This window comes from Patagioenas fasciata, chromosome 17 (assembly GCF_037038585.1).
Source record: "Patagioenas fasciata isolate bPatFas1 chromosome 17, bPatFas1.hap1, whole genome shotgun sequence".
NCBI classification, from domain to species: Eukaryota; Metazoa; Chordata; class Aves; order Columbiformes; family Columbidae; genus Patagioenas; species Patagioenas fasciata.
The window spans coordinates 3,280,447-3,302,751 of NC_092536.1; the positions used below are offsets into that span (position 1 = coordinate 3,280,447).

Here is a 22,305-nt window from a genome sequence, read left to right on the forward strand (position 1 = left end):
AAATGCTTCCTTGTCTGGCTGAACCAGAGACAAGAGGCCTATGCAAACTGGTGTGTCGATTTGGTGTCCCAGCCAAACGGTGGCCTGGGGGGAATCCAGTGCCTTCCCCGCCCGTCTCCTCCTCCCAGCAGCGTGAGTTCAACCCAGCGTCCTGCCATGGAAGGTGCTGGAAGGAGGTGCAAGCTCTGGAGATGGCAGGAGGTGGCTGCTCTCCGCAGCAACGTGATCAGCGTGGCAAGGCTACGCCAGGTAAGCCTGCAGGGACGCGGTGTCTTTTGCATTAATCCATGAGACGCCTTTGCTGCTGTGTTGATTTTTTTTTTCCTTGGAGGAGCTATTCACGCTTTTATCTGCTGGAAGCAAAATGCCAATCTGTGTCGGTGCTCCAGGAACTCGCAGAACGGAGGAGTTTACGGTGCCAAACGCTCAGAATCCGCCAGGCTGTGAGGATCCTTCTCCAGCCGCCTCCGAGCGCGCAGCCGAGTCTCCTGCTCCCGGCTGCGCAGCCGAGCAGGGGCGCTTCGTGCCAGGGGTTTGCATCCTGAATCCTGCCTGCCTGGCTCCAGCTCACGTTGCAAGGAATGGCTTGAGAAATCAAAAACGTACCTTGGAAATGCTGACCCTGGCTGGGTCTGTCGCAAGAAGTCGGCGCGGTCTCTCTGGAAGCACCCGGAGCTTGCCGGTGAAGGGTTTGCATGAGCTCCCAGCAGCTCAGCGGTGGATTTAGGAAAATTGGCTTTCTGCTGTGGGACTGGGAGACATGGAGGTGAAGGAACCAGGACACCTAATTCCCCGCCCTGGGGTCTCTCTCCCATCGCCAGAAAGGAGTTGGCTTACAGCAGTTGATATTTAAAGCTTGTTTTCCCTAGGACACAACCTTGATCCAAGACAGTTCTTTTTCTTCATGCTATTATAAGCTTGTATGGTTGCTCCTTAATCTGCTTTTGGATGCAATTTGATGTAGAGGGCGATTCTTTGCTTTTGATTGATCTCAAAATCGTTAATCCACAGGGAAAGAAAAAACTTCTTCTGCATATGTAGTTTGGCAGTGATGGAGACCTGCTAATGCTGCTTTTGGAGACACAAAGCGTTTGCCTGTGCTGCTGACCTGACTCTGCCCAAATTGCCCCTCCAAGCCCCAGAGACACCTTCTCCAAGACTGGGGGGTTTGCTGGTTGTCACTGTCACCATATTTATTCAAAATAATGAGCAATTAAGGTTCTTTGACCTGAAGGATTTGCCGTGGAGGTGTAAGGAATTGCAGGAGAGACCTGAGTGGGGGACATGGAAAGACAAAAGGGTCCTATGTGGACCTGCAGATAGGTCATGAGGGGTGATGGTGGACTACGCTGCAGAAGAAATGCGATGACGAGCTGAATGACCTGGTGCTTTTAAGGTGGAATTTCTGGATTTGTTGTGTGAAGAGAGCTGCTCACCCCGCGTGGGTGTTTGCAGCCATGAGTGTCTTCGGGGAGCTGAGCGGGAAGAATGCAGGGAGGGTAATGCGGGTCATTCCCAGCTCAAAGGCGCCTGGATGCGACTGGGACAAAAGTCTTGTGATGGAGACAGGCTCAAAAGCAGCACTGTCCTGGACGTGCGGCTGGCTCCCGCGCCCGGCACCGCTCAGATGACCGGGACGCCACAGCAGCTGAGATGTGGCTTCTCCTCCGTGAATGGCGCATTCAGCTGGGACGGGCTGCACGCCGCTGCCAGCCCCGGTTTGCCGGGGAGGCCGTGGGGAAGGATGCGTGACTGCGCAGCTGGTCCGGCAGACGTGGCGGCGGCAGCGGCGACCGATGCTCTTGAGAAGGGGCCACACGCAGCGTGGTCACCTCCTAAAACAAAAGGCCAAGTCAGCAGCTTCTGAGAGACGGATGGATGGATGGATGGCAACGAGACTGTCGGAACAATACGGGCATTTGTCTTTTCAGCACATGTTGCATCCCCGTAGGCAAGATAAAAATGCATGTATCCTGCCAGGTTTTTATTACTGACCTTATCTTCAACGGTAGAGCTGATTGTGAAGGAGTTGCTTGTTTTTGTGTTTGTTTTCGGTTTTTTTCTTGAATCTGCAGTGAGCTCCTCCCAGGGCTTTGGGGAGGAAGTTGGGCAGACAGCAGTGTACTTGTGGACAGCCTGTTTTGATCAATAACCACCTCATTGCAGTTCAGCGGAGGTTTCTGGTAGCAGAGGATGGTGAGGACGATGGACTGGGTGCCACGCTGGTCCCCTTGCAGCCAGACTTCATGCACCGATGGCTCTGCTACTGCCCCAGTTCCTCCCAAACCTTTCCCTTTCCTTTTACCTGAGTTTGCTTTGCAAAGAGTTATTTTCTCCAAGCAAAGGTTAAAAAGTGCATTTCTCGGTCTGATGAGCAACTGCTGCGCTGCCAGTGCCAAGGGGTATCCAGGCACCAGAGAGCTTTTCCTTTTATTGCTAAAATAGGTCATGCTCGCTGCTAGGAGAGAGAGATTTAAAGCAACTTATGTTTTCAAAGTTCAGCATGTGCAGAGCAGGGATGGGGGGCATCCCCTGGCTCTGGCAAAGCCACTGGACTGGTTGCTGTGCTGCTTTGGCCACCCCACCTTGGATGGAGAGCTCATCTGCCTGGCTTGTGCGTGGCGCCGGGCGGCTTGTGCGTGGCGCCGGGCGGCTTGTGCGTGGCGCCGGGCGGCTTGTGCGTGGCGCCGGGCGGCTTGTGCGTGGCGCCGGGCGGCTTGTGCGTGGCGCCGGCGGCTTGCCCAGCCTCCTACTGCAGCCAGGGTTGCAACCAGGGGCTCAAGCAGCACAAATTAATTGCTGGATGGTCAGAGGCCCCTGCAGGTTTCAAGTCAGGACAGGCTGCTCTATGCTGGTTTCATGCTCCTGAGGGGACAGGGTGGCTTTGGAGTCTGAGGCTGTGAAGTCACGTCCTGGCTACTATGTTTGTTATAAAATAGTGAAATCAATAGGGGTGTTTTATTGTTTTTTGCTATTTGGACCACGCTGTTATTAATCGGCCTCGTTTAAGGCTTAAACGCTTGGGAGTGCTTCAGCAGAAACAGCACGTTGTTAAGAAATGAAAATTACACGCAATACAATGCTGGGCGAGCTCATAAGGAGCAGCCCACAAGCTAATCCTTGGCGGAGGTGGCGAGGAGCTGGGCTTTGCTCCTCGGTGAGGGCGTGCGGTGCTGTGACCTGTTTGCCCGCCTGCGAAAGGTGACGAGGACAGCGCGGGACAGCGGCTCTTTGCTGGGCTGGGGTGCCCGGGGAGCTCCGCGGGCGAAGCGCTGCCCGTACCCGATGCCACGGTAACAGGTGGCTGCTGGCACTGGTGCTGCCCTGCGCCGGGGAGCCAGCTCAGCTGGCGGATGTGGTGACTGAGCCTGGGACCGCTCTTCCTCGGTGTTGCTGCAAAACAAGAGCCAGTGGTTTCTAAGTGATGCAGTCTTTGCACCGAAACTTGGCGGGGAGCTCCTGGTTGCTTTGTTGGCTGAAGCCATGGTAAGCGATGGGGGGTGGGTGTAGCGCTTCGGGCTGCCCGAGCTGTGCTGCGGGTGCTGGTCCGGCTGGGTCTCCACGGGTTTGCTCCGGAGTTGTTTTCCAAGGAAACGAGAAGCGCTGGGTGTTTGCACGAGTTTTTCTGCTGGTGGGGGAAGCGAGGAGGAACAGTTTGCCTTGCAAGACCAGCTCCAGGCTTCCTTTCTGCAGGGCCCATGTCTTTGGTGTCTTCTCCTCGGGGGCTAATTTGGTATGAGGTGGGAATACTGGATGGAGCTGTCAGTAGATGCCTTGTCCATATGGATGTGCTCTGTGTTTTGGGGCTGGGAGAGCTGGCTCGGAGCCGCCGGTGGCCGTGGTGCGGTGGTGTCTGCTCTGTGCACCACGGGTGCTTCCAGCATCGCTTCCAAACCTGCCTTTCTTCCTCTTGTGGGAGTCAGGCAGCCCGGCTGGGGCAGCTGTGGGCAGGGGAAGGAGGAGTGGAGCGCAGCAGCAGGAGCACGCGTTCAAAACAGAAAGCGAGAGAGGCCAGAGGCTGCGCAGCTGCCTGCAGTTGTTAGTTCGGTGTGGGTTATCCTGAGGTCGGGGACAGCAGAGATGATTGCACTGGAGACGCAATATGGTGGGTAAGGCAGCAGGCTGAAAGCTTTAAAGAATTTTTAAAAAACGGGGGGGGGAACCTGCTTTTTTAAATTTGCCTTCATCAGGGATGTCTCTGTTTTTGTCTTCCTGAGGACTTTTCTATAATGTTGCATTCAGTCTCCTGGCTTTAGACAGCTCAATTAGTGTATCTAAATGAGCCTGATGGACTCGGGTTATTTAGGATCAGAGGATTTACCGGGAAGGGGAGGGAGATGGTGCTCTCAGGGCTCCCAGATCAAGTGAAATCACAAAAAAGGCCTTGAGGCAGGGAGTGTTTCCACCAGCTCCCCCGGGCATGGCAGCGAAGGACGCTTCGTCACCTCCTCCTGGGCCCAGGTATCTCTGCAGTCTGCTGCATGAAAACGTGTTTTAATGTGGCTGCGTTTGGCTCTTTAGCATTTTATTTATCTAAACGTTGGCCTTGCGCTGCGTTGCTCTCCCGGGATGATTTACAGCACTGTAGGCACTCGGTGTCCATCTGTCTCCAATGCAGTTGGTGCCGGCTCAGCCCAGCCAGCGGCTTTTTGCGGTGCAGGACCAGGATGCTCAGAAGGACCTGCTGGGCAGGTTTTGGGCTGTATTTGGGCAGAAAGTGGCTGCATTTTGGTTGTTTTTCCTGCAAGACCCTTCCTCACCGGTTGCCGCAGCGGTCGTGAGGTCTTCAGCATCACCCATGTCAGGCTTCAACTAAAACTTGTTTGAGGAAAGGGGAGAAGAATCAGGCCACTGTGTAAAGGTTTGCAGATGGAGGGGGATGCTGACGCGTGTCCCTGGGTACATGCACCCCAAATCTTCTGCAGTTTTGGTGCTGGTACCGGGAGCTGTTTGTGCTCTCTGCCCTTCGTGAACCCTCCTCCCACCCCCAAATCTGTTGATGTGCCAGAGCCCCTGCCTTTCTGCTTCCTTGATTTCTGTTTCATGACTTTCTGAATTTATGAAATTCTGCTAAACTTGCAGAAGAAGTAAGTGGGAGCACCTGAACCACAAGGAACAGCAGGAAGGTTTGGTGTGAAAGGAACAACATCCTGACCAGAGGCAGTGAGAGAATGGAGGGCCCTGGAGAAGGTGCTCCTCAGGCTTGGGGGTTTGGGAGGGGGGCTTGCAGAGGGTGGGAGGAGATGCAATGAGAAGATGAGCAAAAACAGAATTGGCCAAAACCCAGTGAATCGATGGAGAGGAAAAGCAGCAACACGTAGCTTGGGGCTGTGGAGCTTTTTAGTTGCTTTGTTTCAAATGCCTTATAGCTGCCCTTGAGTGGGTGCCAAGGCTGAGCTGCACGTTATGGGTTGGGATGGGGACTAAATCACGCCCGTGCTGCATGATTGGGAGATGGGGAATCCCCGTGCCTCCCAGCGCAGGGCTTTACAACACTGCTGAACAAAATCGAAGCCTCTTCCCAAGGCAGCTCATAAACCTTTCTGGCATTTAGGTTTGAAAAACATGGTCGTAGCTCACAGTGCGACTTACTGTAGTAACTTTCTGAGCAATTAATCCACCTCCATCCTGCTGGGTCTGCCGCGGTTCCTTTGACGGTTCATCACAGGGCGCAGAAATTTGTCAGTTTTAATCCTCCTCACTCATTTTTAGGTTGTGTTTTCTGGTAGAACCGAACGCTGATGTCAGCAAAGCGGAGCAGGTCAGAGCGTGAGCTGGGCTGTTTCTGGAGAAGCGCGAGCTGGTGCTCACCAGCCATCCTGTCCCCAAGTGTCACCATCACTTCAGACCGTGCCACCAAGCTCCGAGCTCCACCAGCGATTTTCTGACGGGGGTTAGAGGAAGAAAAGGCAAAGCTCAGCTGAGTGTGGGCAGGGGGAAAAGGAAAAACAGATGGTTCTCGGGACATGCAAGAGCCTTTTTTTCTTCTCAAGGGCACAGCCTTTGAGCCTCCCAGATGGGTGATTCTTGTTTATATGCCCACAGGAGGTGACAGTTCTGGTTGTGGACCTATTGGTGTGTTCCCAGACATGGTGTGTTGGTGTTGTAGGTGGATATTGGGAGCTGCATTGCCTTTATATTTTTTTTTAGTTAAAACCAGGACAAGTGTGAACATGGGGAGCTCGCAGGCAGCAATTTGACTGGGGCTGTAAGAGCTAACAGGCTCCTCCACTTCAGGTGTCCGGGTTTGTCCCACCTGTGGTTGGTCCCGTGGTGTTTTCTGTCCCTCAGCCCCCAGGACCTCCCGTGTGGATGAAGGAAAAGCGGCATCTCAGGACAGCATCCTCCCTTAGCACCTGGATTTACAGCAGGAGTGGAACGTCCCCGTGAGGCTGAGCGGCTGCTGTCTGGGACGCCCCTTGCCGCAGAAGCTGAGATCTGAAATGGTCAGGCTGGAGGTGGAGACCAGGGGCTTGGGGCTGGCCGAGGTCCCTGGTGTTTCCCAAGATCAGTACAACAGGAGCAGCACCACTTCAGGTGCAGGTTGTTGCTGTTGAATCTCTCAAGTCCTTTCTTTGCCTGTCGTGCACTCTCTGGGGCATTTCTCCAGCTTCCCTGGTGCTGGGACGTGCCAACCCTCACTATGTCAGATCATACAATTTCTATTGCAGCTGTTAGGGCTGAGAGTCCCCTGCCCGCACTCCCAACTGCATGCATTTGGTAATTTATTTATTGGTTTGTGGGTTTGTTTTTAACTCTGAAGTGTCTTTTCTTCTCTTTGAAGGAGTTGGAGCTTTTTTGTTCCAGCTGAGAACTGTTCAGAGTAGACTCCCAGGTGGGATTGGTTCTTCTAACGTACATGCGTACCAGTGTTAGCAGGGATATTCAGTGGCAAGGCTTTCTGTGCCATTGCTGAAGGTCTCAGTTAATTAGATGATTAGTCTTCTGGTCAAGTATCTCTCTGCAAATAAAAAATAGCGGTTCAGTGTAGCTGCTAAAATAATGTTGCTGGAATCAGTCTGTGGCACAGAGCAGGAGGGCTTCTTATTTAATTAAAATCAAGAACATACTGTACTGTACTCTCCAAGGGTCAAGGAACAAAAGGGACGTACACATAGCGAGCAACAAACTGTTCTTTCAAACCCCTTGAGCTCGGCCCAGGGGAGCTGTGTTTAAAGGGACACTCTCCAGATAACATTTGTGATTTCTAGTCTTCCTTTTCTGAATTTTTGTTTTCTGTTCCTTTTATCGCTGCATGGATTATTGAAGCTGAAAGTGTCCTGTGACTTTTGATTTTCTTCTTACCTGTTCTTCCCCTTGGATTTTGAGTTGTCGTCAGGACTGCTTGGATGCTGAAGATCCCTGTGTGTGTGCTCGGTGGCTGGGCTGAGCCTGCTGGGCCCCCATCGCAGGGTCTGGCCTGGGATTAGCCCCAGGAGGCAGGTTGGACCGGGAGCTGAACTCCCATCCCAACACGGTGCTTCAAAGGAAGAACATCTGTGTGGTTTATTCTGAAGTGTTGGGGTTCAACTCTTGCTTGAAAGCGGCCACCAGCCTAACGAGCTTCTCTGTGTTTGTTTTTGCAGGACGTGGCGCTGTTGGAGTACCAGCATCATTCCAGGGACTTTGTGTCCCACCTCCCGCCGGGGTCGATCATGCAGCCGCAGCGGCGGAGGCCGTCCCTGCTCTCCGAGTTCCAGCCGGGCAGTGAGAGGTACCGTCCCCTGCTCCCACGGGCACCCTGACTGCGTGAGCAAGTGTTGTGCACGGCTCTGGGACCCAGGCAGTCACCCCTGCCATGACAGGGACATCTTCACCAACTCAGGTTGCTCAGAGCCCCGTCCAACCTGGCCTGGGATGTCTCCAGGGATGGTTCATCCACCACCTCTCTGGGTACCTGGGCCAGGCTCTCACCACCCTCAGTGTAAAAAATTTCTCCTGTCTAGCCTGAGTTTCCCCTCTTTTAGTGTAAAACCATCACCCTTGTCCTGTCCAGTGGTCTGTTCTATACTTGTACTGACTGTACTCAGTCTCTGTGCTGGTCTTTGCTTCATCCTGCAAACACACTTGGCACCTTTGCCTTCTGGTTTCTCTCCTTGGATTGTCATGCGTTTTAAAAACATCGTAAAAACACCAAACAACAACAAAACCGCACCTCCCTTCCCTTCTGTGGAGCCACATGTCACTGTGACTGGTCGCATTGGCTTTCTTCGCTGCTGGAAATGAAGCCCTGTGGTCAGGTTTGGTCTGTGGCTCCCGAGGCTGAGAAGAGCTCATTTCCACCGCGCATCTCCGCTTCCTCTGCTGCTCTTCCTCCTCGCTTTCTTTGTTTCTGTTTCTCTGTCTGCATCCCTCTCACAACTTTCTCCAAGCTGTTTTATCCCTGTCTGCTCCCCTTCGGCTCTCCCTGTGTCACCGGTGATTTTGTAGCCCCCGTGGGAGCCTGGCAGCGTTTTTGGGCGCAACCCAGGGCAGCGCCACGTGGCTTTGGAAACGCTGTAGATGCTTTAACCGCGGGAGCTGGTCTGTTCCAAACACCATCACTATCACTCTCTGTTTTGTCACAAAACGTTGCGCTCTCACAGTTTCTCTTCTGCATTTGATGCTTAGTGGCTTTGGGAAAAAAAAACACGGCCTGGAAGGGAAATAAGAACCTTGCTACAGTAGATTTATGCAAAGCATTTTTGGTTTTGAGGCTCATTCCTTGGGCTAAGAGTCACAGGAATAAATCTGTTTCTCTAAAATCATAATAGTTATGGGAGGGGGGAAGGACCTCGGGAAGCTGGATGTGGAGGGGTGTAGATGCGGCCAGGACCCCCTTTTTTCATGGGCTGGATCCAGCGTGGTGCTCAGCAGGGACTGCGCCAGGGGAATCTGGAGGCAAAAAGCAGTCTCCAAAGTTAGTTTTGTCTTCCCCCCGGATGTGCTCTTTGGGGTTGTGCCTGTGGCTCCTGCATGTACAGAGGGTCACGTTGCTTCTGATGGTCAGTGATTTATCGCCGTGTGTTACATTGCCTTGGCTTTGATTTCTGAGCGCAGAATGATATAATTATGTTAGAACTGGATCAGATTCAGATGAGTTTGGGGGAGATGGGTAAAGAGGACCTGACAATGTGCTCATGCCCATTTGTTTTTCACATTACTTACAGTTTGCGAAACAGAGAACCAGTTCTGCTCTCCAATAAAATGAAGGTTTCAAGGTCCAAATGTGCTGTTTGAAAAAAATATACCTTGGTTCTTCCGTGTAACGAAAAAACCCCAAACCAACCGCAAGCCTTGGTATCTGCTGTGGCCATCCAAGCATCTCACTTCGCTTTACGGATGTTTCAAATCCTCCAAACTTTGTTTTTGTGTTGACAGCCGTGTGAATGTGGGTAGATGTTAATGGAGGTTGCCAGGTTTGCACAACTTTTGGCATGCTAAAAAAGAAACTTTTTAATGCCATACTCGACTCACATTTCATCTTTCTTTTCCCCTGTAACATCTGAAGAATTCATCTTCTGCAAAAATTATACTGGGTAATAGAGCTAAAAATACCACTTGAGTCGAGCTCAGTTGGCATCTTGTGCCAAAATGCTGGGATATAGGCTCATTTAAAAATAAAAGAAGTTGGATATCTTTTGATGCAGGATGGGGGGTCTGCAGACATCTTCAACCCAGTGTAATGAATTATTGAAGTCACTCAGACTGGGTGGCGCTGGGGAGGTGTTGGTCCATTTTGCAAAGCCAGCTGCTGTTTCTCCGCATCTTTAAGCACTACAGTTAGAAACTGATCCTGTGGGGGCTTTGTGTTCTCATCTTTGTGCTGTGAGGAGCTGCCATCAAACAGCACCTGATGTGCTGTCCTGGAGCCCTTTGTGTGTTTGATTGCTCACCCGAGGGTTCCTCAGGTGCTCCAAGGCCAAGACCCTGGAGGTTTTGGAGCTGGTTGGGTTGGTTGTTGATGTCCATCCCAAAAACCAGCTCTGGCTGTCCCTGGTGCGGAGCCCAGCCTGGCGAAGGGGAGGTGGTGGGATCGGCCGTCTCCGCAGCTGTGTCCCCTTGGCAGGTTCACGCACTTGTTCCTGCCTGAGACCGATGACTTTGAGCAGAGGCAGCTGCTGTGAGGAGCTGGGGATGGGGGAAACAAATAACCTCTGCAAAACAGGCACGAGGGGAGCGGAGGGAAGCACGGGGGTGTGCTGGGTCTGGAAGGATGGACGCTCACCTGGGTCCCTAGACATGGTGGACAGGAGGCAGCCCTTCCCTTGGAACAGGTGTTGGTGGAGGGAAACCCTTCCAGTCCCCTGTTGCTTTGGGTGTTTGGGGGCAACAACCTGTCTGGTGTTGGTTGTGGTGGCTTTAACTCCTGCAGAAATCACTTGGGCTTGCTTAGATTGTCCTCCTGCAGCCTCACGGTTTCTCTGTCTGTCCTGGCTGCAGTTTTGATGTAGTCACCAGGGTGGTGGTTACTTGTGGTCCCATGGAAGGGGAACAAGCGGTGAAGCATTTCACCATGCACACAGTGTTTTTAGTGGCAAAAAGGTGTTGAGTGGTAACTTGCTGGAAGGAACGGGGTGCTGAGGTGGTCCCATGTCTTGGAGCAAGAAGCGTGTTCGATGTCAGGCTCAGGCAGCTGCTGTCCCCACAGCTGAGCCTGGTGGGTCGGGTGGGATGGGGACAACTGGTTCCTGAAGTGTCCCACCATCATGGGCTCTCCTTCTAGACAACCCAGTCCTGCAGGAGATGCTGGGAGCTGCAGACAACCCTTCTCCACATCCATCAGCCGGAGAGTCCTCATCCTCCCTCGGTGCATGGGCAGAGACTTGAACTCCCTGCGCAGCAATTCCGGCTTGAATGGGAGAAGGAAAACCTGCACCTCTCTGAATTTGTTGCTGTAGGGAAAGTTGGCTCTGTCTGTCTTCGCAGGGATGTGCTGCTTTCCTTGATGGTTTTTTGGGGAGCAGGCTTTTTCTTGGAAGGTTGCACAGGCTTCCCCTTAGCTCGTTCGGTTGGCTGCGCCAGTTGGACTGCAGGAGCGAAGACAAGTGCTTCAGGATCTGCTGTTGGTACAAGTCGTACCATGAGTACTTGCAGAGGAATGTCCTGGCAAGGTGACAAGCATAGGGGTTTCTTTTCTTCTATATATATATATGTATATATATTCTGGTCCACAAAAGTGAGAAAAACTGGGTTGAGTGTTAAAATGCAGGTGCTCGTGGGGCTAGGACTCCAGATGAGGACTAACCTACCCCGCTTCATCATTAACGCTAGCATTTGGTTTATTTCAATTAATCATGCGTAACTCGCATGCAATTAAAACCAGTCTTTCCCTTCAGCAGAGCAGGAACCTCTGGAATAAAGCAGCCAGGTGGGATCTGTTTGGAAAACGCAGCAAAACCCCAAACTCTGTGTAAGGGGAGGGTTTCTCAGGCAGGGGTCCCCGTCGGCACAGTCATCGCGGTGTAAGGGCTGCTGTGAAGAGTGAGAGGTGTGAAGGCTTCAAGCGGGAGCGTTTGGATTTGGTTGTGTCGGGCAAAGCGATCTCGGGAGCGGCTGGAAATTCCAGTGGGTAAAGTTAATAGCAGTTGCAATGGATGGGGAAATGGAAATAAAATAGCACCCTGTAACATTGCAGCTGCTTTGCCCGGCGCGGCCCCTGCCCTGCGGTGAGTAATTGCCTTTGTAGAGCTGAGTGCTGCTCTTATCTTAAAAATACATGGTTTTTTCCTGAGCGTAGCGGTCGTGTCTGTGCAGCGGGTTGTGTCGGGCTCCTGACAACTGCAGAGGTCCCGGAGCTGTCCTGTGTCAATTAGCAGTTTCTTAGTAATACAGCCTTAAAAAAAAAGTGAAAATAAATACGTCTGACTTTTTAAATTGCTTGGGTGCAGCAGGGCCTTGGTGTTGGAATATTTTAACGCCTGCCCAGCTCAACAGTTGCTCATTTTTGCTGGGTTTTCCAGGAGAGCCCCAAGCGCCGGCGGACAGGGTTTGCACGAGGGGTTGGGACCGGCCAGCAGGAAACTCCAGAGGCGCCGGGAGGGATTTCTGGGCTTGCTGAGAAAGCCTGAGGATCATCCGGTGTGGAAGTGTTTGCAGGTGAAGCGAGCTGTGCCTCAAAGCCAAGTTTAAGGGCTGTTCTGCACTGACGTTTCGGCAGCGCTGGAGCCGCCCCGGCCCCTTTGTGAGGAGGAGGAGGATGAGCCAGATTGTGTTCCTGTGTGTCAGCGGCAAAGCTGCTGCCCCAATTTAAAAAATTAAACCCAAACCAAACCGATCTTGCTTCCCTGGAGCGGGGTTGATTTTGCCCAGGGTGGCAGAGCTTTGCTCAAGATGCTGCCACTCACAAAGTGGCTTTCACGGGGTTCCTCCTCCCTCTGGATGTGGCCCAGAGGGTTACAGCTGCTGGAAAGACTCCTGCTGGCTTCACGGGGCTCTGGCTCCTTCCCTTTTTGTCATCTTCTCCAAGATATTTAATTAGCTCGGTAGAAATTAATGTCAGGAGTTGGAGTTTGTGGGTCTGGGCCAAGCGATGCCCAAGACCCCCTGTCTTTTGTGCATGGCAAAACTCATCCCATCCTTTCTTCCCCTTGGAGTAGTTTCAGAGGCTGTTTGGTTTGGGGAGGATCCTTCACCACACAGCTCAGGAGAACTTGAACAACCTTGTTTAAGGGAAGAAAAAAGATAAAACACACACAATTTTTTTTTCCCCAAGCTTTGAATCTCCTGTGCTTAATGTAATTTTTATTTCTTTAAGAGACACTTCTGCCTAAAGTGTTAAAAACACACCCTTGGAGTTGCCGCAGCAAAGCCGACCCTTGGGCACAGTAAAACGTTTAATGTATTGTTGTTAGGATCCCTTTACAATTCCCCCAGGAGGATCCTGCTAGGGAAAACAGAGCTACAAAAAAAGTTTTATATTTGCTTTAAAAAAGCAAACCCAATATCCAGGTATTACCAACTGCATCACATTTAGTAAGTGAAAGATATTTGAGCCCAACATGGCTCGTCGGTGCAGTTCCTATCACTGGATAATGTGCTTTTACAGTTTGCCAGGTCTGTATCAGATGTGCAGCTGCATGTGGCTGGTTTCTTGCCTTCCCCATCTGGAAAAATAAATCCCTACTATCTAGCCATGGAGGAGGATGCATTTTTTTCCCCAGCATATAATCTTTGGCATTGCTATAGAAGATGCTAACAGTAAGCAGTGGTGTGGATACCTTTGACTAAGTAAGCCAAATATGGCATAAGGGAGCTCGGCCTGGTCTTAGGGGCCACAGGGGGATTTATGGGCCAGAATTGAGGATTTTCTGAGCTTTGGCTTTTTCTGGGCAGCCCAATGCATGTGGCGTGACAGGGAGAATTCAAACCTGCAGCCTCAGTTGCTTTGTTGTGGTGCATGGACAGGAGGTGGCGACGAGTTTCCAGGTGACACGGTGGCGATGCTGAGGAGGGGGACAGAGGGGTGGTGGTGATGCTGCACCTCCCGTCTTGCTCCCTGATAGATTTGTGGTTCTGCCCGTGCAGACCGAGTACTCCAGGGGATGCACTGACCTGTGGGCCTGCGAAATCCTGAGATGTTTGAGTCCAGGCCCACCCAGCCTCTCTTAGAATCACAGAATCATTTTGGTTGGAAAAGACCTTTAAGATCATGGAGTCCAACCGTTCACCCACCACCAGCATCCTCCTGGGGAATCCCAGAATGTCGGGGGTTGGAAGGGCCCTGGAAAGCTCATCCAGTGCAATCCCCCCATGGAGCAGGAACACCCAGCTGAGGTTCCACAGGAAGGGGTCCAGGCGGGTTTGAATGTCTGCACAGAAGGAGACTCCACAACCTCCCTGGGCAGCCTGGGCCAGGCTCTGCCACCCTCACCATGAACAAGTTTCTTCTCATATTCAAGTGAAACCTCTTGTGTTCCAGTTTGTACCCATTGCCCCTTGTCCTGTCACTGGTTGTCACCGAGAAGAGCCTGGCTCCATCCTCCTGACACTCACCCTTTCCATATTGATCCCCATGAATGAGTCCCCCCTCAGTCTCCTCCAAGCTCCAGAGCCCCAGCTCCCTCAGCCTTTTCTCACACGGGAGATGCTCCACTCCCTTAACAGGCAGATGTTGAGCTCTCCGTCCTCCTCGAGTGGCTTGTGCAGTCCTAGCGCACGGGAGAGCAGAGTGGTTTGTTTTCTAAAGGCTCCTTTCTCTTTGTCCCCAGATCTCAGGAGCTGCACCTGAGAACCGAGGCGCACCCCTATCTCTCTGACCTGACCAAGCCGTCGGACTTGGAGTTCATTGAAAGCAAGAGACCGCGCCTGGACCTGCTGCAGGACCCCCTGATGCGGCACTCGCCTCTCCTGAACCAGAGCCAGCAGGGAGGGACAGAGGATCTCTCAAAGGTAAGGGGACAATGGCCTGGGATGCCACGTGGGCGTGGGGTCTGTGTTTTGGGGTCCCCTTGGCTTGTGTAGAGCTGCTCTGGGGGCTCTGAGCCGCTCCTGAAACCGGTGCAGGTGGGGTACCTGCTGTGTCAAACAGCGCTTGGCTCTGTTGGGTGGTGTTCACTGAGACGCAGTGGCCTCTTGGGAGAAACGGAAGCGTATCGGCTTTCCCCGTAATTATTATAGTCACAGGTTTGTATTTACTGGGCTATTAGATGCATCAGAACAATTTGGAAGCTCCTGTAGGCTGAATTAGGGTTGCTCATGTCTGGCTTTTCTGGATGCTGTGCCCTGATTTGATTTTCCTTGACCTTTCTCATTTATCACCTGTTTATTTAATATCAGTGCTTGAAGGGTTTGGATCGGCTGCTGGTGGTTCTTTAATATGATCTTCCTCAGGAAAGCCTGCCTTGTCTTAGTCTCATTTAACAAAGCAAGTTGTTTACTTGCAATTGTCCCCTCTGCACATGTGATAGCAAGGAGAAATCCCTAGCTCACCTGCCTATTTTCATGATACATTGGGGTAAATTGTATTTGATTTTACCTTGAGATTGGGCGTATTCCTGGTTGATAGGAACGTGTTGCTGGGTGAACAGGCTGGGGACAGCTGGTAACTGAGGGTTAGTGCGGCCGAGCGCTGGGTCGGGAGATGTCTGAGCCCACAGGGAAGGGAAGAGGAAGGGGCTGATTTGCTGTGGGAGCTGATTGAAATAACACACGGATGAGAAACGTCTTGCTTGGGTGTGCTGGAATGTTCAGACATCCCTTATCCATACAGCATTACATGAGAACCCTCTCACCCATATTAAATGAGAAGGGATTTAGGGGAATTCTGGGTCTCCTGGGGTGGGGATGCGGGACTGTCGATGAGGAATGGCCAGTGCTGGCATGGTGGGTGAGCCGATGCTGGGAAGGGATAGAGCAGCTTGTTTTCATGAGCTGTGTTTGAACTTGGAGTCCGTGAGAAAAACACCAGACGTGTCAGCTTGCTCTCCTTTAGCTCTTGAGAGTGTGTTGCCTTCAAAAAGATGCCTCCGAGGTACCGTGGCCCTTCTGTGCCCCATCTTTGCTGCTCCCTCAGAGATGGACCTTCCCGAGGCGATGCTGTGACAGGCAGGAGGAGCCTGGTCCCTGTGCCACCGGGATGTCTCATGATGGCTCTGAACCCGAGAGTGTCCTGGGGGATGCTGGGTTGGGTGGCTGATGGGGAAAATGAGCTGTTGGCCACGAAACAAAAATGATCCATCTCCAAAGATGTGAGGAAACCAGGACAGCTTTTCTGTCTGCGCATTATTTCCATCAGCAGTTCTGTTCTGCCTCTCGCTGGAAAACCACGTGTTGTCTCAGCTATTTGTAGGCGAAGCCGCTCCTGAGGCATTAGTTGGGGAGTCCAGGGGCTGCCTTTGCTGCTTGGTCTGTGACACGCTTCCAAAAATTACATGCATTTTGCGGGCCTTAAAACATTTGTTAATGAAAGAGGGAAAGCTGTGAGACAGCACGACAAGACTATGCTTTTAGTGGAGCCATTTGTAATTTCCAAATCTGGAGGGAAGGAAAAAATAATGTGGTGTCCCTGGCTGGTGAGAGCCTAAGTGGAGCTGGGATTAGTCGCTCAGAGTTAGCGGGGGCTGTTTCCAGAATGGGTTTGGTGGAGCACACTGTGGAACTGCAGAACACGTCTGGGATGCAGGAGCACCGCTCGGAAGGTGTGTGCGTGTTTGCAGCTGATAGAGACCTTCCCGAGAGGCTCTGTGCCGAGCTCCATGGCTGCAATCTGCTCCTCTCCCTGGCTGCTGGGACTTGCTAAACCACACGTTGGGATGACGCCTGCCCTGCCAGCTCATCCCCATGGACGCTGGCCTGCGCTTCGCTTCGAGCAGCACAGTGTTTTCCCTTCTTGCTCAGCGTGTCTTCCCGTCTCGGGGGTTATTCTGCAAGATTCCTCCTTTCCTGCGATGTGTGTGTAGAGCCAGAGGTCTGTGTGCATCTCCGAGCTGCACGTGTCCCAGGGTGGTGTCACACGTGTGTCCCGGGGCGGTGGCACACGCGTGGCAGCAGGACATGTGTCCCAGTGACTGGAGCTGGAAAGAGGAATTGACTGTTCATCTGTGCTGCTGACTCAGTGCTGATGAAGTTGTTTGATACCATATCTAGAGCAGCTTTGTGAGCCGGGTGAGACGCACCGCGTGAACCCGGTGTTGCTAAACGCACCGGCCGTTGTTTAGACAGAGCATCCCAGGAGTTGTTCGCTTACCCCTCACCCCATTCCACGTTGTTGCAGTCACTGTGCAGGGAGGAGCTCGGAGTAACAGCGCTATGGCTGCTTTTCATGGCGATTTTGCTGATCGAGCTGTTTTTTGCACAGTAAAGAACTTCACAAAACCCTCAATCAAAAGGGTGGGGGTTGGTTGTGCGCCCTGGGTGCCAGCCCGACTGTCCCAAGGGACGTCGCTGTAACGCAGCGGTGATGGATGTTGCTTTCGGGCTCTGGTTTCAGAGCGGTGGTGGAGCTGAAATGCAGAGTCAGGTCTGTGGTGGAGTGAGTTTAGCACGTCCCTGAGAACTGCTGGTTACATCAGGTTTACCAACCCTCAGCCCAGGGAGAGAAGGTAACACCTTTCCAAGGCCTTTGTTTTGGGCCGTAATCCGTGCTCTGAATACAGAGTAATTCATGTGGCAAATGCTGGTAACAGGTTCCAGAGTTTTTTCCTGAAGAGAAGTGGATCTCGTGACTTTTATTCCTTATCTGCCTTTCCCAAATGTGGGGAGAGCTGGGCCCCTTTGCCCCGTTTGGGATCCCTGCAGCCTCGCTCCAAGCAGGGCTGGGTTTAGCAAGGAGGAGGTGGTGTCTTCTGTTAGGTCAGCGCGTTGGAGCTGGAGAAAACAGACGTGCTTTTGGGCAGCGTGCCTTTCAAAAGCAGCAGCTTTACGGCTAAATCTCCGTTGGTCTAATAAAAGATATTACCTTTCCTTAACAACCTCACATTGCTCATATCGTCAGATATTGGTGTTTCTTTTCAAGATGGAGCAGAAGGTTGTTTTCTTGCCTGCTGTCCCCCACTTCAGCATCTTTTTCGCTACCAGAGGGGTTGCTGTCACATCGCTGCAGTGCTGTGGTCCTGGGCTCCTGCTGCTGGATGTGACCAGGAGGGCTCTGGTGAGCTCGGTCTGCCGGGGAAATATTAAATCTCCCCGTGTGCTCTGTGCCAGCGTGGACTGGTGCTGCCTCGGAGAAGGTTCTCCCTTGAGCTGGCCGAGAATAACCAGGCAAAACTAAAGCAGGAATGTTTTTTCCACCGCCGCGAACCTGGATGTGAGATTTGCTGTAAGAGCTGCCGTGGTGCAGATTTACCGTGTGTGCTCTTGGCAGAGATGCTGGTTCCCAGGACCCTCGATGGCTTCTACTTTCTTTCCAATAGAGAAACTCACGGACCTTCATCACGTAACAACAGATAGGAGTAGAACAAATGGCTCCGGAGCAGACCAGTAATGCATCTGTGCGATCCCGTCCCTGCACGTACGTGCACAGCTGGTGCGGCGTGTGATCCTGCTCCGCGGGGACGTGCTGTGTCTGCTCGCCCCTCTCCAGAGCCAGGGGTTACTCCTGTCTCTCCCCTTCCATCTCTCCTTATTCCCACTTGTTCTTCTTCCCAATCCTGAGACTGCTTTTCCACCACGTACGCGATTTGCTGCTCCTTCCTATAGGATGTGAGTCAGTCGTGATCTGCATTTCGTCCCCATGCAAGGGCTGTCTGGCTGCACTTACACGTAGCTTATTGCTCCAGCAGGAATATGCTTATGGGGAACCCGTAGTCCCATGGGTGTGGGGCTGGGTGGAGGCTTAGGAAACCTGAACCTTGCTGCCATCTGCCCTGGCAGGTCGCTGGGTAAGTCTCTTCCCCTTTCCATATCTCAGATTTTCCCCAGCTGTACAAGGGACAATGCCACTTCCCTCTTTTGTCAAATAATTAACCACTATGGATGGAAAAAGGCTATTAAGAAGCTGTGTGTTGTTAGGACTTGGACTCTGCTTTACATTGTTGAAGGGTTTTAATTTCTTCCCTTTCTGTGTGTTTTTGTTGTGCTGCAGACTAAAACCTGGAATAAGAAAAGGGGGGGGACTCTTGGAAAAGACAGCACCAGGACCAGGAAATACGTACAGCAAAGCAGAAATTAGGGCAAAGGGTATTTTGCTTTGATGCACGTTAATGTAGCTTTAAAAGGAATTAATTGAAAAAGGAGGAATTAACACATTTCAAATGCCTTTTTAATGATGCATTGAAGCCAGCAGCGTACACGCCAAGTTTCACACTGGCTGCCTGTTCCAGAACCTGATTTACAGTGAACTCCTGCAAGGCAGGCTGTGGGATGGAAAGGCTCTTGGCTAACGCCAGCCCGGCACAGGCTGGCAGAGCACCCAGGACAACCCAAAGGCCTTTTGGGAGCCCCATGTCCCCCTCGCCGGGGCTTTGGAAGCACTGGGAGCTGCTCCATCCCTCGTTGAATGTGCAGAGGAGTGGGAGGTTGGGGTCTCCTGCTATGGGGTTTGCCCCAGCATGGGGAGGGATGCTCAGAAGGACAGACCCACAGCTCCCAGCACGGATAACTGGGCTGGTAGTTCACCAGTTGCATTTCTGCTCTGTGGCTTTGTTATGGGAACATTGATCTGTTGCTGGGATTAACCTCTCAGAGTTTCCAGTGGGTTGGTCTCGCAGTTATTAATGAAACTGGCTGGAACTTGTGTTGACCTTGGCAGAGGCCCCAGTTGGCTTGGAGGGAACTGGCAAAAGCATAATCTCTAATTGAGTAACCCAGCGCTGGGGGAAGGGAGCGGAGCGGGTGGAGAAGCAGCCGTGCTTTGGGCTGGGAGAGCCGCGGTGCTCCGATGGGATGCGGAGCAGGGAACGGCTCCGAGCGCGGCAGCCGAGGGCATCAGCGAACAACAGAAGTGAGGCGGCATCTCGGTTCCTGCACCCTGGGCTTCCTCCTGCAGAAACCAGCCCTGAATTCCAGCACCTCCCCGTGATTTATTGCCACGGAACAATAGCACGGAGGGGCTGGAGAAGGAAGCGAAGCTGCGAGCATTGGCCGTCCCAGGCACGTGCCCTCACGTAGCCTCTGAGTCTTTGGCGTGGGTCACGCTGGGCTGTCCCGTCCCCGCCAGAAGTGGTTGTTCACTTGGGAAAAGGAGCTCTGGGCTCGTTACTGGGGCTGTTGATGAACGTCTGCAAGCAGGGACCCAGCGACGGGGGTGCCTTCCTGGGCCGTGCGCCTCTGCTGCAGGAGAGGGAGCTGTTGCCTTGACCAGATGTGGTTGTGCCCACATCTGGTGAGGTGGGGAGGCTGGTGGGTGGCTGCTGGCGAGCCACATGGGACATAGTGGTAGCACCAATGGATTGGGGACACGCCAATGCTGCCTGTTCGCTCCGGGTTATCCGAAACCCAGGTGAGGCGCAGAGCTCAGCGCTGTGCGCGGTTTCATCAGCCCTGTGAAAGCTGAAATGCCTCAAACAGCTTGCCATGAGAAGAAAAATAATTCTCACACTGTGAAAGGTGAAATGTCTCAAACATCTTACCACAAGAAGAAAAATCGTCACCCTAAGGGTGCTCACTGCAAAGCCCACACGCAGCATGTGGCCTCCCAACCGCTTCTTGGAGGAGCAAGCACCTATGGAAGTGCCTCTGTCCTCAGGTCTGAGCCGTGAAATGCAACAGTTTTAGTGGGTGCAAACGTACCTACGTCTTTCCTGCTTTTGTCCTCGTTTCGCTGCAGAGCAGCGTTTCTTCTGAACTGCCTGTGCCTTCCCCGTGGTCCCGGGGCCGGTGCTGTGGTTGGGTGCCCATCAGCAGCGAGCGGCGCGGTGTCGTTGAGTTCAGCAGCTGTAGGAGGATCCTCCCGCTACGTGATCGGCATCCACCCGTCTGCCGTGTGGTTGTTCACGCTGTCGACTTGTGCCTGATAAAAATCAGATTGCAAAAACCATTCGGTGGGGCGGGGGTGGGGGGGGAGGACTTTGAGTTAGGGCAGCAATGATTCAAAAGCTATTTCTGGGAAGATGAGGGAGATGTTGGCATTCTCTGCCATTCCAAACATATTTAAAAGCTGAAATATTTGCATTTTTTTGCCTTGTCACAGCACAAACACTTTTGGCTGGATTTCTCCCTTCCCCTGCTTTCCTGTCTGCTCCAAAGATCGTTTCCGAATGGCAGGAGGATGCGTGTGAGTGTGTGGACTCCTGCTCACCTGCCCGTGATCACACACACCTGCGGAGCTCATCCCTGCCGGGTACCCCCGTCCGGCTGCTGCGGCATTGCCGGGAGCTCATCGCGTCACCCGTGGTGCCGCGGCTGTGCCGGGAGGGGGCTTGTTAGCACCGTGCACCGGCTCGGGGTGGGAAACCAGGGAGCAAACAGCCAGAGGGGTGTTGTACCTGGAGCAGGCTGCTCCGTCCATGCAGGGACTCACGCGGGTTTCATGTGAAAAGCCAATGTTGCCAGGCACTGCGTGGTCCTTATGAGATGTTTGGCTCATCCAGCCGGCCCTGGGGCAGGGGGTTAAAGGGCAGGAGCACTGAGATTGACAAGACAACCGATTTTATTCCATTTTTCAGCTGAATTTCCCATGGCTGAAGAACTGAGCTACGGCCTGAGAGGCTCAGGCACAGCAGATAAAGCCCTTGTGGGCTGTGGAAATGATCCAGGGGCAGGATGTAAAACTGAACTTGGCCTTCTCTGACCTGCCCACAGCCTGGCTGTGTCCTGTTCTGCTCCCCGGCTGTCCCCGAGCCACCGGGAGCAGGGCCGAGGCTCAACACGGCTGGAAAACCCACCGGCAAACTCACAGTGCCTCGAGCGCAGGTGGTTGTTTTGCACTTCTTCGGCTCATTTGCGGTGATCGACATCCAAAACAACCTTTTAAATTGCCTTTCAAGCCGTAGCGGTGGAGAAGGCAGCGTGATAAGCCTGGCTGCTTCTCGGGAGCCTGCTTCATCATTTACATAATTGGACTTTTCTGTTCCGTTCAGTCAATATCGCAGGGCTCGCGCAGTGCAGCATCTCACCTGATCTGCTCGAGGGAGAGCCAGTCCCTTGGCTTTGTGTGTCTCACCCCTGTAATTGGAAGAAATATTGCCGGCTTTTTCTGCTTGCAGCAGGGCAGCGTTGGGAGCTGCGTGTGCTGTGTGGATTCATGGAGATTTTTCTACTCCATCTTTGAAGTGTTCGTACATCTGTTACGTGTACCTATTCTTTCTTTAACAGTGAGGATTCTCACATGCCCTGTTATGTCCTGGAAATGCAGGACAGCAAAGCTATTATAATTTGCTACTTAACTTGGTCAGTCCTCGGTCGGGACTTAAGACACGGGTTGCTGTGGCAGGACATGGCATGGGGCTCCCGTGGTTGCTCCAAAGCTTGGGGATGGCACAAGTGAGGATGGCTGTGCCATCTCTCAATCTGTTTTTGCACATTCGTAGTAAAAAAGAAACTCCCACCTGGAATAAATGTCCAGTGAAGAATTCAGTCTGTGTACCAAGAGTGATGTCCTGGGTGTTTTCTTCCTCCCCTGCAGTCTCAGCCTGATCTGGGTTTCTTCTCTTGCCCACATCTCTGGGATCCCTGCGCGCTCCAGGATGGGGTACATGATTCTTCCAGCTTAGGTATGATCTGGCTGGTTAGTGGAGGTGACAAAGCAGCAGGAGGTTGTCACCGATGGCAGATGAGCGTGGACCCTCCTCATTCAGCACCCTGCGCACCTCTCTTCTTCCTGGGAGGTTTGGTGGGAGCAGCTCAGGTGTCCTCTCGGCGAACATGCAGCCCCGAGCACACTTTTGGGGCTGTACTTTTCCACTGTTATGCAATGCAGCCCATCCACGGTTCTGACTCACACAACGA

The 22,305-nt window shown here is 52.7% G+C and overlaps 1 protein-coding gene across 18 annotated transcripts in view; it reads left to right on the forward strand.

The window, feature by feature from the left end:
• Positions 1-22,305, forward strand: part of NCOR2 (nuclear receptor corepressor 2) — a 213,762-nt gene that overhangs the window by 69,695 nt on the left and 121,762 nt on the right. For all 18 annotated transcript variants that reach the window (XM_071816031.1, XM_071816038.1, XM_071816039.1 and 15 more), the window contains exons 3-4: positions 7,587-7,714; positions 14,190-14,370. In XM_071816031.1, the coding sequence (XP_071672132.1) occupies positions 7,587-7,714; positions 14,190-14,370 (309 nt within the window). The remainder of the gene's footprint in view (positions 1-7,586; positions 7,715-14,189; positions 14,371-22,305) is intronic.